Below are 13,567 nucleotides of genomic sequence, written 5' to 3' on the forward strand. Positions count from 1 at the left end.
TGAGTCTCTTCAGCATGCCCTGCGTATTCATAAATGGTTAAATAAATTGAAACTTAAATGTGCGGTATGCGCGCAAGCAGAACTCTTACCAGATGATGGGGGAGGTAGATCCGTAGAATGGGGTTCGATGGGAACGAAGTTGTCGTTCCGCTTGTCCTCCCTCTGTTTGGGAGTGAGTTTCTTCTTCTTCTGTTGGGATTGGGAGGCTTCGGCGGCCTTGCGCTTATTGCCGGAGGTGGCAGGTGCATTCTCGCCAGTCTTCTCCTGCTCTAACGGCTGGTTCACATTCTGTTTGCGGAAGGCGATGCCCGCAATCTCCTCCGCAGTCAGTACTCTCTTCATCTTCATCTCTGCAAACATGCACGCATGCGTTAGAACACATAAATAGCAAACTGTTGTTAGTACGTGATTATACTATTCCTACCATTTCCATCCGGTCCGACTATGGCTGGACGCACATCCTCCCATGGCCAGTGTGCGGATATCTTCCCTAGCCGCAACATCACGTTCCCGTATGACCGGTGCACCAGCTGTGCGTTAGCGCACTCCGCTAACAGCTTTGTTTCCTCGTCATCAAGGACCGGGGTTTTGTTCACATCCTTTTCCACCTTCTCGCACCATATAAGCGTTTGCGGAAAAGCGGTACCAACTACAGTTTGGTCAATGAAAAAGAAAGTTTCTTTCCAGTTACCCGCATTCGACTTTGGGGTTTTGGTGAAATTTTGACGGGCAAAGAAGGTGAACCAGGATTTGTGGTGATTGGCTAAGCGGTATAGATGACAGAAAACTTTAACCAACGGAACCCTATCGAGTGCGGCGCACCACATTTCAAACAGAACTATTTTGCCTATGGCATAAGGGTGTAGTTGTCCTAATCCCACTCTGAAGTGATCTAATACGCCTAGGAAGAAGTCGGATGGGGGAACCCTAAAGTTACCATGCTTGAACGCATGTTCGTAGATGGCCACCTTTTTCTCTGGTGGCTCGTGAGCACGCTGATTGGGCAAGGGTGGCACCGGATTGTATTTCGCTAACGGCGGGTATTGTTTAACTAAGTGGTCAATATGTTTCTGCTCTATAATCGATCTGACACTATCTACATAGGTTTCGTTAGCCTTAGTCATTTTTTATAGAATGGTTGGAGAATCACTAACCTTTAGACGGTGGCCGGAGTATTTAGGATTTGATCGGAATTGAATGTAGCAGCGTATTGAGGAAGCTTGGAGCAGAAAAATGGAAATGTGTGTGATTTGGGGCTATTTATAGAGACGATTTGGGGCCATGGGCTGGAATGGGTTTATCGTGGCTGTACACGTGTTCAGCGATCAACGGTTAGCATTTTGAGTGCGCGTGAGGATGTCAGATGGGTATGGTTACCTATGAGAGCGTGGCTGACATGCGCCTGCCAACTGCCACTTTATGTCTTGTCAGCCGAATGGTCTTCTGCGACAGTGACAGTCATTAAATGACCTCGAAACGCACGCGGAACATTGAATGCTAGCCGTTTTCTTGTTTTTTCCGCTTAATAGTTTGATGTCATGCGTCTTGCGTCATATAACATCAAACTGGGGGACAAAATGATACCGCAACCCGCATGCGCACCTCATATGCATGCGGGCGCTTAATAGTGTGCGTAGGCGTGTGCTTGTGTGCGCTATGCGGTATGCGGGCCGTATCTGATTCCTTTGTTCTCGGTACAGCGGTTGCTTAGCTGTCAAGTAAATATCTTTTCCATAATTATATCCGTGATTCGGGGGAGTCAGTTATGGATGAGATTATCATGATCTGGGACGGTTCTAGAATTAGGGTTTGCCTATAAATACAAACCCTAATCATCATTCACCGGACACAGCATATTACGTAACTATCACCTACGATACAAAAGCATCATTCGACATCTTTTCAAGGTTAACAGGTTAGTCTTTCGTAAGCTAGTACCTACGACCTTATTTGGGGCCTCTTGATCGATGACCGTTATCGGAGGTGGACTTAATCACTTGGCCGCCCCGCCGACATCATCATGTCGGCCAGGGTTATTCACGGTAGCCGGACCGGAGAGCCACGTTCTAAGATCCTTAAACCCCTCTTTATGTATTGAGCAGGCATATTAAACCCCACGGTTAAAATATGCATGATCAATATCATTTCTAAATCTCCCACATCATAATTTTTCCATGGATAATTTTGGAGAGAATATGAACACAGAACGAATCATATATCCACCATTACGTAACATTAAAGGGCATCAAATTGATATCCTGATTTCCAGGATGCATAATCGACTCACGGACTTGTTAATCTACAAAAATATTTTCACATTGAGTGATTCCTATCCTTGATCTTCTTGATTAGTTGATCCTGATTATGTTTATATATATTGAAATTGATTATCAGTATTACCTTAACAGTTCCCAAATTTCGTTAACAAGTTAATTGTAAGGTCCTTCTATCTCAAATTCGATGCAAGATTTTTCTTCTTCCTATTCTTGTTCTTAAATATACGAGGGTTATTTCACGTTCTTAATAACTCATGATCACATCCTCCTTAAAAGGAACATTAAGATCAGGGAGGACAAATCCTTCATTTCGCACATCCACCGCTTCAAATTGGCTGTTTTTGTACGCCCTTGTTATCTCCGATTGTAGCTCAACTTGTACATCCAGCTGATGTATAATACAGTAATATACATATATTAGTGTTTCGACTTATACTTTGACATTTATCACAGTTTTTTTATATGTTTTACCTTCATCTTCTTTAGGTTCTGATTCCTATTTCTCTGGTTTTCAAAGGTAGATTGCAGGGCTGCAAGTTTCTGCAAGATAAAAAAAAATCAACATCCAAGCAATGGTAAATATGTTGGACCAATAAAATGATGATTTTGACTTAACGTACCCTCTTTAAATCATTTTGTTCCGTTATCAATAACATTTCCTCCTCTTTAAGTGCAGCTAAAGTCTAGAAACACATAATAAAACCATATCTTTTATAAAAGATATCTTATTAACAGATCAAAAGTATTCTATTCTATGCATTCAAGTATAAACATTACAACATTATAATTATATGTTATATGTTATATGAAATGTGACTCACTTTTTTCTTTCTTGGCCTTTTAGAAGGGGTGTTATCGCCAGGTGGAGTAACCTGCAAGAACGAAAAGAATAACATAGGATCATGAATTAAGTAATACAAATCTTGATTGGTGATAATAAAATGTGTGTTAACTTCAACCAAATGATAATAAATGAATTAAGTTAACTTCAAGCAAATGAGAGATTTTGAAAGTAGCTAAAATGTGTGATCAATACCATTAGAATGGAACTAGTCAATATAAATATGTTGAAGCTTTGAACATTATTGTGTGATCAATACCCTCGTAATCTTATCAAATGATTGTTTACATCTAACCTACCTAAGATGTGGGATCGGGTATTATTAAAATAAAACACTTATATATCAATATCTTAATAAAGCACTAGCAAAATCATGTTTGTTTGACTAGTGCCATTCTAAGCCTCCCTTGATTCGTATGAATTTCTTTAAATAAAAGTCACCTTAAAACTCAGGGTCCCCTACTGAATAAATGCATTACCTAATTGATTTCTGCATTTTTAATTTTGGTGTGACATATGCTTTTATATGCTTTTAAAATAAATTAAAAAGGATAAAGTTACACTGTTTACACATAAGTTTTATTACATACACATACTTGCCCTTTATTTAAACTAACTTCCATATAAAGTAACATCCAACTAGAAGCGCACATAATTTCCCCTTTTACTCTATAACCCAAAACACGAATGAGCTTTTAGTCATAATTATATATTCTCATTCCCCCTACATGAAAATATCAAGTTCCGCGAGTACCAATAAAACCATTAACAAATCAAAGTCAAAAGGAGCTTTTTTGAACTTGAATCCAAAAGAATTCAAGATACCTAAATTATTACCCACCTCTACTTCACACCAGTAAAGGGCTAGGGATATTGATTGATCTCTTATAATTCTTTCATTTATAATAATTTATATTTAATATTTATGATGATAATGATCAAAACAATATAATATTCTACTCCGTAGCTGTTAGTCCGAAAAAGGATCTTTAACAACTATATATCAATATTATTGAAATATAAACGTTGAATTTACAAGATTGATTTAAATGAGACACATCGGTTGCTCAGGGGAGATCAAGCATGATCTCCCCTATGCACTGGAATCGCCAAACGGCTCTCCCAAATTTGTTTTTTTAACAGCAGTTTGGGATCACCTGGGAGCATGTTGAAAAAGACGCAAGACGGTAGGAACCTTAAAACGTCGCAACGAAAAAAAGGGGGTCGAAACGGATGTTGACCAACGTTGACGTTTTATATATATTTCAAACATAAACATTTTAAACATATATATTTCAATGTAAATATAGATATTTGTATTTAATTTGAAATATTTATGTTTAAAAAGTTTATTTTGAAATTTATTTAAAAAGTCAACGTTAGTCAACAGGCGTCTCGACCGTCTCGGCTGTTTTTTTACCGTCTCGGCCATTGTTGACAGTCTTTTTGGCATTGTTGACCGTTTTTTAAGCGTTGACCTTTTTTTTACCGTTTCTAGGTCCGTTGTGACAGTATCATGGTAAAATCGTTGCCGACGCTCGTCTCGACTGTTTTTTACAACACTGCTCGGGAGGGACTAAACCATCAACGCGTTCATCTCTAGCAGTTGCATAACCCACCTCCAACTGCTGCCCAGGAGGAAAACCCGGCCCAATCTGAGGGCATGGGCGGAAAAACCCCTCCTCTCCCATTGCCCCCGCAACGCGATGTGCGGAAGGCACCTCTGGGTGTAATTCAAGGGTTGTGTGCAATGTTGTACTCCACGTAAGTCGAACTTCTGACCTCTCGCTAAGAGAGACAGACCAGTACCACATGAGCTACAATAGAATTTATATATTTTCTATCAAAAAAGCCTTTTTGAAAAATTCCATCTTGTTGTAGTGCATAGTTCATAAATTTTCAGTTACTATTCTTGTCTTTTTTAGAAAAATAAAATAAAAAATGTCACCTAACTATTTTAATTGGGTCTTCTGAATACTAATAGCATTTTATTCTAACTATTTTAAATGGGTCTTCTGAATACTGATAGCATTTTATTTACATAGATACACGATTTAATAATTTATGACATCTAATGATATTTTTGAGAATATATATCTTACGAGAAGTGGAAGTATATGACTTACTTATAATTTTATTTAAAATTAAAGTTAAGTTTTAAGTATTATATATATATATATATATATATATATATATATATATATATATATATATCGAGTACGAGTATATCACAAAAGTTTTCACAAAAGGGGCATGAATTAAAAAACAACTATATATACAAAAAAAACATCCACCACCCCCTCCAAGTAAACAAGCACACCCATTAATTTAATTATAACTTGATAAGAGAAAATTAGTATATATATACCACTAACTGCACAAAACATCCACAAATATGTTTCGAGTGGCATCCCTTTTTTTCCCAAATGTAGATGGATATGATATCGACATAATATATACATGAGTCATCATCATCATTTTATACACCTACTGAAATGACATAAATACCCTTTTAATATTCTCTGACTCCTAAGCTATCCAACGGAAGTCACCTTCGTTTCTTAATTGTCTTCCACAAAAACAATTAAATTTAATTTAATTTGTAAATACTATACTTGGTCAACGGAGATCTGTGGTGGGTAAAATGGTAAAACAAAAAACTGAAACAACCGTAAATCAGTGTCATCTCTGACAAGTGATGAAAGCGTGAGGGGTAATTTGATAAATTACTGATCTTTTAGGGGTAGTATCGTAAATATGATTAAAAAGTAAATAACCGCACGCAAAACACAAGAAGCAAATGAAGACACACAAAAATAACAATCAGCTGACTAATTACATGACGAAGATATAAAATAAGAACAAAACGTCGTCGTATAACGTATAACGAACTGGAGTAGAACGAACCTTAGATCCTGAGGTATGTGATTGGTTATGATGAAGTTGCTGACTAGACTCAACAGCAGCATCGGAAGTGGGACCGCTCCATGACAACGGTGTGCTAGGGCTAGCTCTAGGTGGTTCCGATTTATCAGGAGGTTGAATTAGCGTTTGTGTTGGTGAACGGCGTTGATGAATGGTCCAGGTATGCGGTGGTCGATGTGGTGGTGGTGGTGGTGGTGGTGGTGATGGTGAGCGGAGAGTGACGAGGAGTTTAGCGACGATGTCGGAGTCTGACATGGCAGCTGTGAGCCAATCATCGTGAGACATGTTGGTGGTTTGTTACGGAGTGAAGGAATAGTGGAAAAAACTGAAAAAGGAAAATAAAAGAAGGGTGGAATGGGTGAAGTTAAATAGAAAGGAAGAAATGGATTGGAGTTTGGTGGGGACCATGCTCAGTTACATCCCACTCTTCTATTTTATTAATTTTTTATATTATTTATATTTTAATTTTAACTTATTTCCTTCTTTTTTTAAGTGTGTTGGGATGAAACTAGGTAGAGTTTGATCTTATAGCTAGGGGTGTTCAAAATATCCGAAATCCGAATCCGAATTATCCGAAATCCTAATCCGAAAATATCCGAAAAATTCGGATATCCAAAAATCGGATATCCGATTTTTCGGATATCGGATGGAGTTTTCAAAATTTTCGGATATTCGGATATCCGAATATCCGAAATTCCGAAAAAATCCGAAAAAATCCGAAAATTATTTGAAAATTATCCGAAATATTCGAAAACTATCCGAAATATCCGAAAAATATTCAAATTATCCGAAAATGTTGGAAATTCTTAAAAAATATCGGATATTCGGATAATCCGATATCCGAATCCGAAATTTCGGATATCCGAAAATCGGATATCCGAAATTTCGAATTCGGATTTCGGATGGGGTTTTTCACTATCCGAATTTTCGGATATCCGAAAATTCGGATATCCGAATTTCGGATATCCGAAAATGAACACCCCTACTTATAGCTGGAGCTAGAGCTTACGGACTAGAGTTGGAGATGTAGCTTATTTTTGAAACTGATAGTTGAAGCTTATTACTTTCTATGAATGTTTGGTAAACAAGCTGGAGCTTATTTTCCAATTCATAAGTTTTACTTTTTTTTCATAAGCTACTAGAATTAGCTTATTTTTCTAGAGCTTAATATTTTCATAAACTCTACTTTTTATGTCTATCAAACAAAACTTATTACTTGCACCAAACGCACCCTTAGATTTATGATTTTTATTAGTGGTTTTAAAATTATATTATCGCAGTACCGAACCTGATTATCCCAAGTCCCTACCTTTTTTCGATTAGTATGAAAAAAGTGAAAAGCCATTGGCAAGGGTGTAATTTGTCATTCGACCATAAATAAAAGGCTTTGCCAATAACGGAGTATATGATTTTTTTTTCTTTCTAAATATATATAGGTACTTAATTTATAATTTATAATTTATAATTTTAATTTTAATAGAGGACAGATGGGGGTATAAGTTTGGCCGGAGAAACCCTAGAAACAGGGGTGTTTATCGGTTCAGTTTTTGATTTTTCGGTTCATGCGGTTCAGTTTTGTCAGTTTTTAAACTTATAAAATCAAAACCGAAAACCAAATCGAAACCAAATTAAATATCAAAACTGAAACCAAAACTAACCGAAAACCGAATTTGATTTCGGTTTGGTTTCGATTAAAACCTAAAATCACTAAAAATAAAAATTCTAACTAGCGTACTTACTTAGATATAAATTAGGAATAATGGTTGTAGAATTAATTTAAGTATACAGGATATATAACATGTTTATTGTTTCACAAAAAAATAATACATCAAATATAATATAAATATTAATAAATATTATAAATATAAATATGTTTTAATATGTTATTAATTTGAATTCTATTTTTAATCCGGTTTTCGGTTAACCGAATATAAAATTTTCAAAACCGAATTACGAATTTAATTTCGGTTTTGATCGATCCGAAAACCGTTTTAAAAATTTAGTTTTTTTTATTCGATTCGATATTCGGTTTATTCGATTTAAAATCAAATTGTGCACAACCCTACATAGAATCACGTTAATGTCATACAAATATATTTATACTCCGTATTTATTTATTATTGTTTTCAAATGTTTGTTAATAATTAATAATAAATATTAATATCCCATAACAATAGACTTTAGTTATGAAATACTCCTGCATCATCTTTTTTTTATGTGTATATAACACCATTTACAATCGTAGAAGATTTAATAGTAAAACGATTAAATTATCATATTAATGTCTCACATTAACATTTCAGAAAAATCTAAAAGTTATATTTAGCCACTATATTTACTAAAAGTTATATTTACTAGAAGCTAAACTTTTGAACCTCATATTTATCCATTATACCCTTAATATATGAGATATGATATTTCCTCTTATAAATTAGATAAATCTACTCATATTATGAACTAAGTAGTTTTTTTTTTTTTTTTTTTTTTTTTTCATTTTATTGAACGGCTTGAGAGGCATCAAATGCTCTCATTTGCACCTCACACGCTAGGAGAAAACTCCAAGAATTGAATCCAGGTTGTTTGTCAACTAATCGCGGAAGTTTTAAAAATAACCTCTCCCTTTTCGAAATCAAAATAATAAGTGAAAATATCAACATCCTATATTTATACCCAAAACAATAGAATTAACAAACCATAAATAATGGAACCAACCAAATTTTCATATTCTACTGTTTTTGATAGAATGTAGCAACTCAAAAAAGCTCTACCATTGATCCATACCATTAATGTCTTTACAAAGACACTGAAAACAATTTTGATCTAACCGATTTCGAATCATATATATTCAAATAAATTCGAGTGAAAATGGTGGAGATTGAGATTGTTGTTATGTTTTCTATACCGTATGAGCATCATTTGAAGATCATTATCTTCAAATGAATAATCATCACGACCTCTGGCACTATTAATCGAGTCAACAGGAAGCGTCAATTTATTAGCAACTTGACTGTCGTTTACAGCCCAAATTGAACTTCATACAGGTTTAAAACTCACAAAAATTTGATTCTACCATTTACATGGCGTCTCACACTTTTTTTAACCTACTTATTGGTCAGAGGTCTATTCGGAAGCAATATTTCTATCCATGGAACATCGAGAAGGAGGACTATCTCTACTCTTGGGTGTTTAACTTTGGGTGAAAAAATGACTTATCTTTATTCTATGATTAGGGAAGGATTGTCTACATGACCTACATCTTACCTCCCACATACCCCATTTATGTGGGATTGGAATTTGTTATTGTTGTTGTTGTTGTTGTTGTTGTTGTTGTTGAATAATCATCTTAACCCAAACATATAGATCGATATGATCATTCACACTTTTCGAGCGCATCATTCATATCTTCAATGAATATAGCTAATCACTAATAACAACAACTAATCCCTAAATGAGGTTGTGACACTTATATTGATAGTGTTTGTAAATTGGTATCATACGCCTTTTATCCATGCACTCATTCGTAATTTTATATGTGCGCCACTATTGCACATATTTGTTATGCGCATATTCATATGCGCAACCATACATATGTGCAACTCTCAAATACAATATTGATGCAGCAAGTCTATTTAAATTGGGCGATTTTGATGAATGTTTTAAACAAAATACGAGTAATAACCTAATTATTTTATCAAAATAATACGGAGTGATAAATAAAGATAAAGACATTGAATATTTCTTTATACTTTGTATAATGTTGGAATTTATATCGTACTCGCAATTTATTATGTGCGCACGGAGGTTCATCAAATGTCTTAAACATTTAACCAAGAAGAAAAAAAAGTGCACCAATATGTTAATTTAGTTTTGAGAGCGACAAAAATCGCAAGACTTAAAAACCACGTTTACATTACTTATAATTTACTTTTCTTCTTATTCTCTTCATTTTCTTGTGAAGTTTCTCGTTTGCCGTTTACAAATTCCATTTAAATTTATTACACTTCCACATATATAATCATCGGCAAAGCTTTTATAGGGCAGGGGTGGACTTTAGCAGCAAGGGTGAGAATGAGAGGAGAGAGAGAGAGCAACAAAACTATATAATATAACAAAACTATGTTAAGAGGTTATTTTAACTAGAACTTTAGTTGATAAAGTTGAGAGAATGAGAGGAGAGAGAGAGCAACAAGGGGGAGAGAGAGAGAGCAAAGGGGCTGCACGTCAGCTAAGCGAGTTCATTACAATGGGAGACTTCAAGATTGATTTACAAGGTTATTTGGAATTCAACTTACATCGTTCATGTTTTTCAACTTCCCGAAAAACTGGAATGTTGAAGATCTTTGGAGAAAGTTCAAGACACATGGAGATATTATGGACATCTACATGGCTGGGAAGCGGCTAAAAAATGGCCAAAGATTTGCATTTGCTAGGTTCGCTGGGGTAAAAGACGCCTACCGTTTGCTGCAGTCACTAAGCTGCATCACCTTCAACGAGTCGCCTATCAAAATCTTCAAAGCAATCGAAAGAGGTGAAGTGGAGAAGAATACATCCCACTACAATCAGAATGGCCCATTTCATTTCTCCAGACCACATCCAAACGTTTGGAACCATGGAAATGCGCATAGAGATGAACGTTTCTACAGGGACGTCGCTGGCCACCACCATGGCGATCTAAGAGATAAACTGGACAAAAAAACGCATGAGTTTGGTGACCTGAGGGAGAAAATTAACAGACAAGGCTGGTGTGGCCAAGATGATCTCAGGGAGACGTTGAGAAAGAAGGATCTGAGGGAAAAATTAAATGGAAAAAAACAGAAAGATTATGATGCAAGCAGAAGGGTGGTGGTTAGGGATAATGTGGTCAACAGACACCTAGATAAAAGGTCAATCCTTGGAAGGGTTAATGACTGGAAATTAATTCATCAAATCGGTGATTTATGCAGAGCTGAGGGATTAAAGAATTGTGATATCAAATATATTGGAGGGCTTGACATCATATTTGTATTCAATTCCACTTTTGAAGCTGAAAAAATACTAAATGATAAAGATCATGCACTTCATAAATGGTGCAGTCATTGTTCGATGTTAAAATTATCTCATAAAGCACCCAGAAGACTTGTCTGGATCGAGGTTATGGGAGTTCCGGTCACCTGTTGGTTCGAGAAAACATTCAAAGACGTAGCAAGTCATTGGGGCGACGTGTTAGACACCGTTAACTGTAATATCTACAATGGCCATCAAAACTTGGTTGCTGGCAATGTGTTAATTAACACCAATGTCCCTGGGAATATTTCAGGCAAGGTCATCTTACTGTGGGAAACTCTACCATCGTTGCACATGTCCAGGAAGACCCTAGTAAATGTGTTCATATGAAGATTCAAGATGAGGTGGATGACGATGATTTTGGGTCCGGTATGTCGGATAAATCTGTCACAGAAGAAGATGAATTTGTGGAAGACACGTTCGACAATTCAGATGAAGATACTGAAGCAGGATTGTATGTTTCAGACGAAGATGAACTAGAAGATCAACAATTCGGCAATTTTAATTTGGATTCCGACAACCGGTTTATTAATTCCGATAAGGATGCTGGTATTTTCGGCGAATTCAAACTCAATGTTCAGGCAGAAGACGAGGAGTCAGGATGCCTAGGGGCTAGGAATGATTTCCAAGACAACATTAATGATGATTGTGCGCATGTTGAAGATGGTGGCATAACTGATAACCCTATTCCCAACCCTAATGTTAAACCGTTTGCATTCCCAAGCAATACCCCAACGGCTAACATGACCAAAAATGTTGTGGGCTCGTTTGTGACGACCCGGAAATTTCTGACCAAATTTAAACTTAATCCTTATATGTTTCCAACACGATAAGCAAAAGTCTGTTATATTAAGTCTCAAAACTGTTGAACTGTTTCATTATATTCAATTGACCTTCGACTGCTCTCGACGATTCACGAACAATTTATTTATAAATAAATATGTAATTATATATATATATATATATATATATATATATATATATATATATATATATATATATATATATATATATATATATATATATATATATATATATATATATATATATATATATATATATAAAAATGTAAGTATATATGATAATTAAAAAAAATATAATATAGAATTTAAACATTTGAAGTAAAAAGGTAAGATAAGTTATAAAATAATTATGTTGTAATTTAAAATAAGTTATATATAAGAATATAAGATTTCTATGTATAATTAAAATATTGTATTATATATAAAATGTTTAAATAATAAATATTCAATAAAAGTCATTATATATGATTATTAAATATTACCTAAGTAATAATATATATCAAAACAAATTAAAATGTTGATTTTATAATAATATTATTACCTTCATTTTTATAAATATCCATATTAATAATACTATGTTATAAATATGAAGTTTGATGTATATAAATTATTATATTATCATTACTACCAGAATTATAGTTAATAAAATTAATGTTGTCATAATTAGTAGTATTATTAGTATTATGAATGATATTATTATTATTATTATTATTATTATTATTATTATTATTATTATCATTTTTATTATTAATATCATTATTATTATCTAATACTATTATAATTATTATTAAGTAATTATTAGCGTTATTGTTAATAATCAGTGGAATATAATACATCTTATTATTATTAACATTAATAATAGAATTACCACCATATTTTTTAGTTTCATTAATATTATTAAAATTAACATTTAATATTAATGTTTGTATATAAATAATAGTATTTCCTTTATATATTTAACATACACATATATATATATATATATATATATATATATATATATATATATATATATATATATATATATATATATATATATATAGTGGATATATATAATTATACAAATACTGATATATAATATATATATATATATATATATATATATATATATATATATATATATATATATATATATATATATATATATATATATTCAGATATGCATAAATACATGTACCAATACAAAATACAGTTATCTATACATATATACAAATACGTATACAGATAAAAATATATATGTAAATACGCTTAATTATATATATATATATATAAATACTGAATATACACATATAAGTACAGATATAATACGTAATTCAGTTTCAAAATATTATCAATCTGTGAAATTGTATTTTTAATTGATAACAGGTCGATATCAAAATCACTGAATCAATTTAAATCCCAATTTCTGTTAGCTATCGCTATCACTTTTCTTCCTTTTCTCTGTATTTTGTTTTCTCTGTCTGTTGAGGAATAACTTGTCGACTAAACTGATTGCTACGTTACAAAATCGAACAATTATTGTTATTGTAATATTCAAACATTTACATTATATAATTCATTGTTGTTTTTCGAAATTAAAAGAAGAGAAATAAAAGAAAAGGAGCTGTAACCGTCTTCATCTCTGTTCTTAAACTCAATATTACAACAACCCATTTTCAAACGAATTAACAAAATCTTGA

The 13,567-nt window shown here is 33.5% G+C and overlaps 1 protein-coding gene across 1 annotated transcript; it reads right to left on the bottom strand.

Moving 5' to 3' along the window:
* Positions 1-2,257: 2,257 nt before the first annotated feature.
* On the bottom strand, positions 2,258-6,415 carry LOC139867595 (uncharacterized). Its single transcript, XM_071855963.1, has 5 exons — positions 6,025-6,415; positions 3,098-3,148; positions 2,897-2,959; positions 2,748-2,816; positions 2,258-2,664 (listed from the first exon to the last, which is right to left on the bottom strand). Exons 1-5 carry the CDS (start codon positions 6,325-6,327, stop codon positions 2,521-2,523), a joined length of 630 nt encoding a protein of 209 aa, XP_071712064.1. The 5' UTR covers positions 6,328-6,415; the 3' UTR covers positions 2,258-2,520.
* Positions 6,416-13,567: the final 7,152 nt, after the last annotated feature.

Source organism: Rutidosis leptorrhynchoides, chromosome 9, assembly GCF_046630445.1.
Source record: "Rutidosis leptorrhynchoides isolate AG116_Rl617_1_P2 chromosome 9, CSIRO_AGI_Rlap_v1, whole genome shotgun sequence".
Taxonomy (NCBI): Eukaryota; Viridiplantae; Streptophyta; class Magnoliopsida; order Asterales; family Asteraceae; genus Rutidosis; species Rutidosis leptorrhynchoides.

Coding starts and splice junctions, on each gene's coding strand:
- LOC139867595 (XM_071855963.1), bottom strand. CDS start 6,327: ATGTCTCACGATGATTGGCTCACAGCTGCCATGTCAGACTCCGACATC. Junction 3,149..6,024: donor CACATACCTCAGGATCTAAG/GTTCGTTCTACT, acceptor TCGTTCTTGCAG/GTTACTCCACCTGGCGATAA. Junction 2,665..2,747: donor AGAACCTAAAGAAGATGAAG/GTAAAACATATA, acceptor ATTATACATCAG/CTGGATGTACAAGTTGAGCT.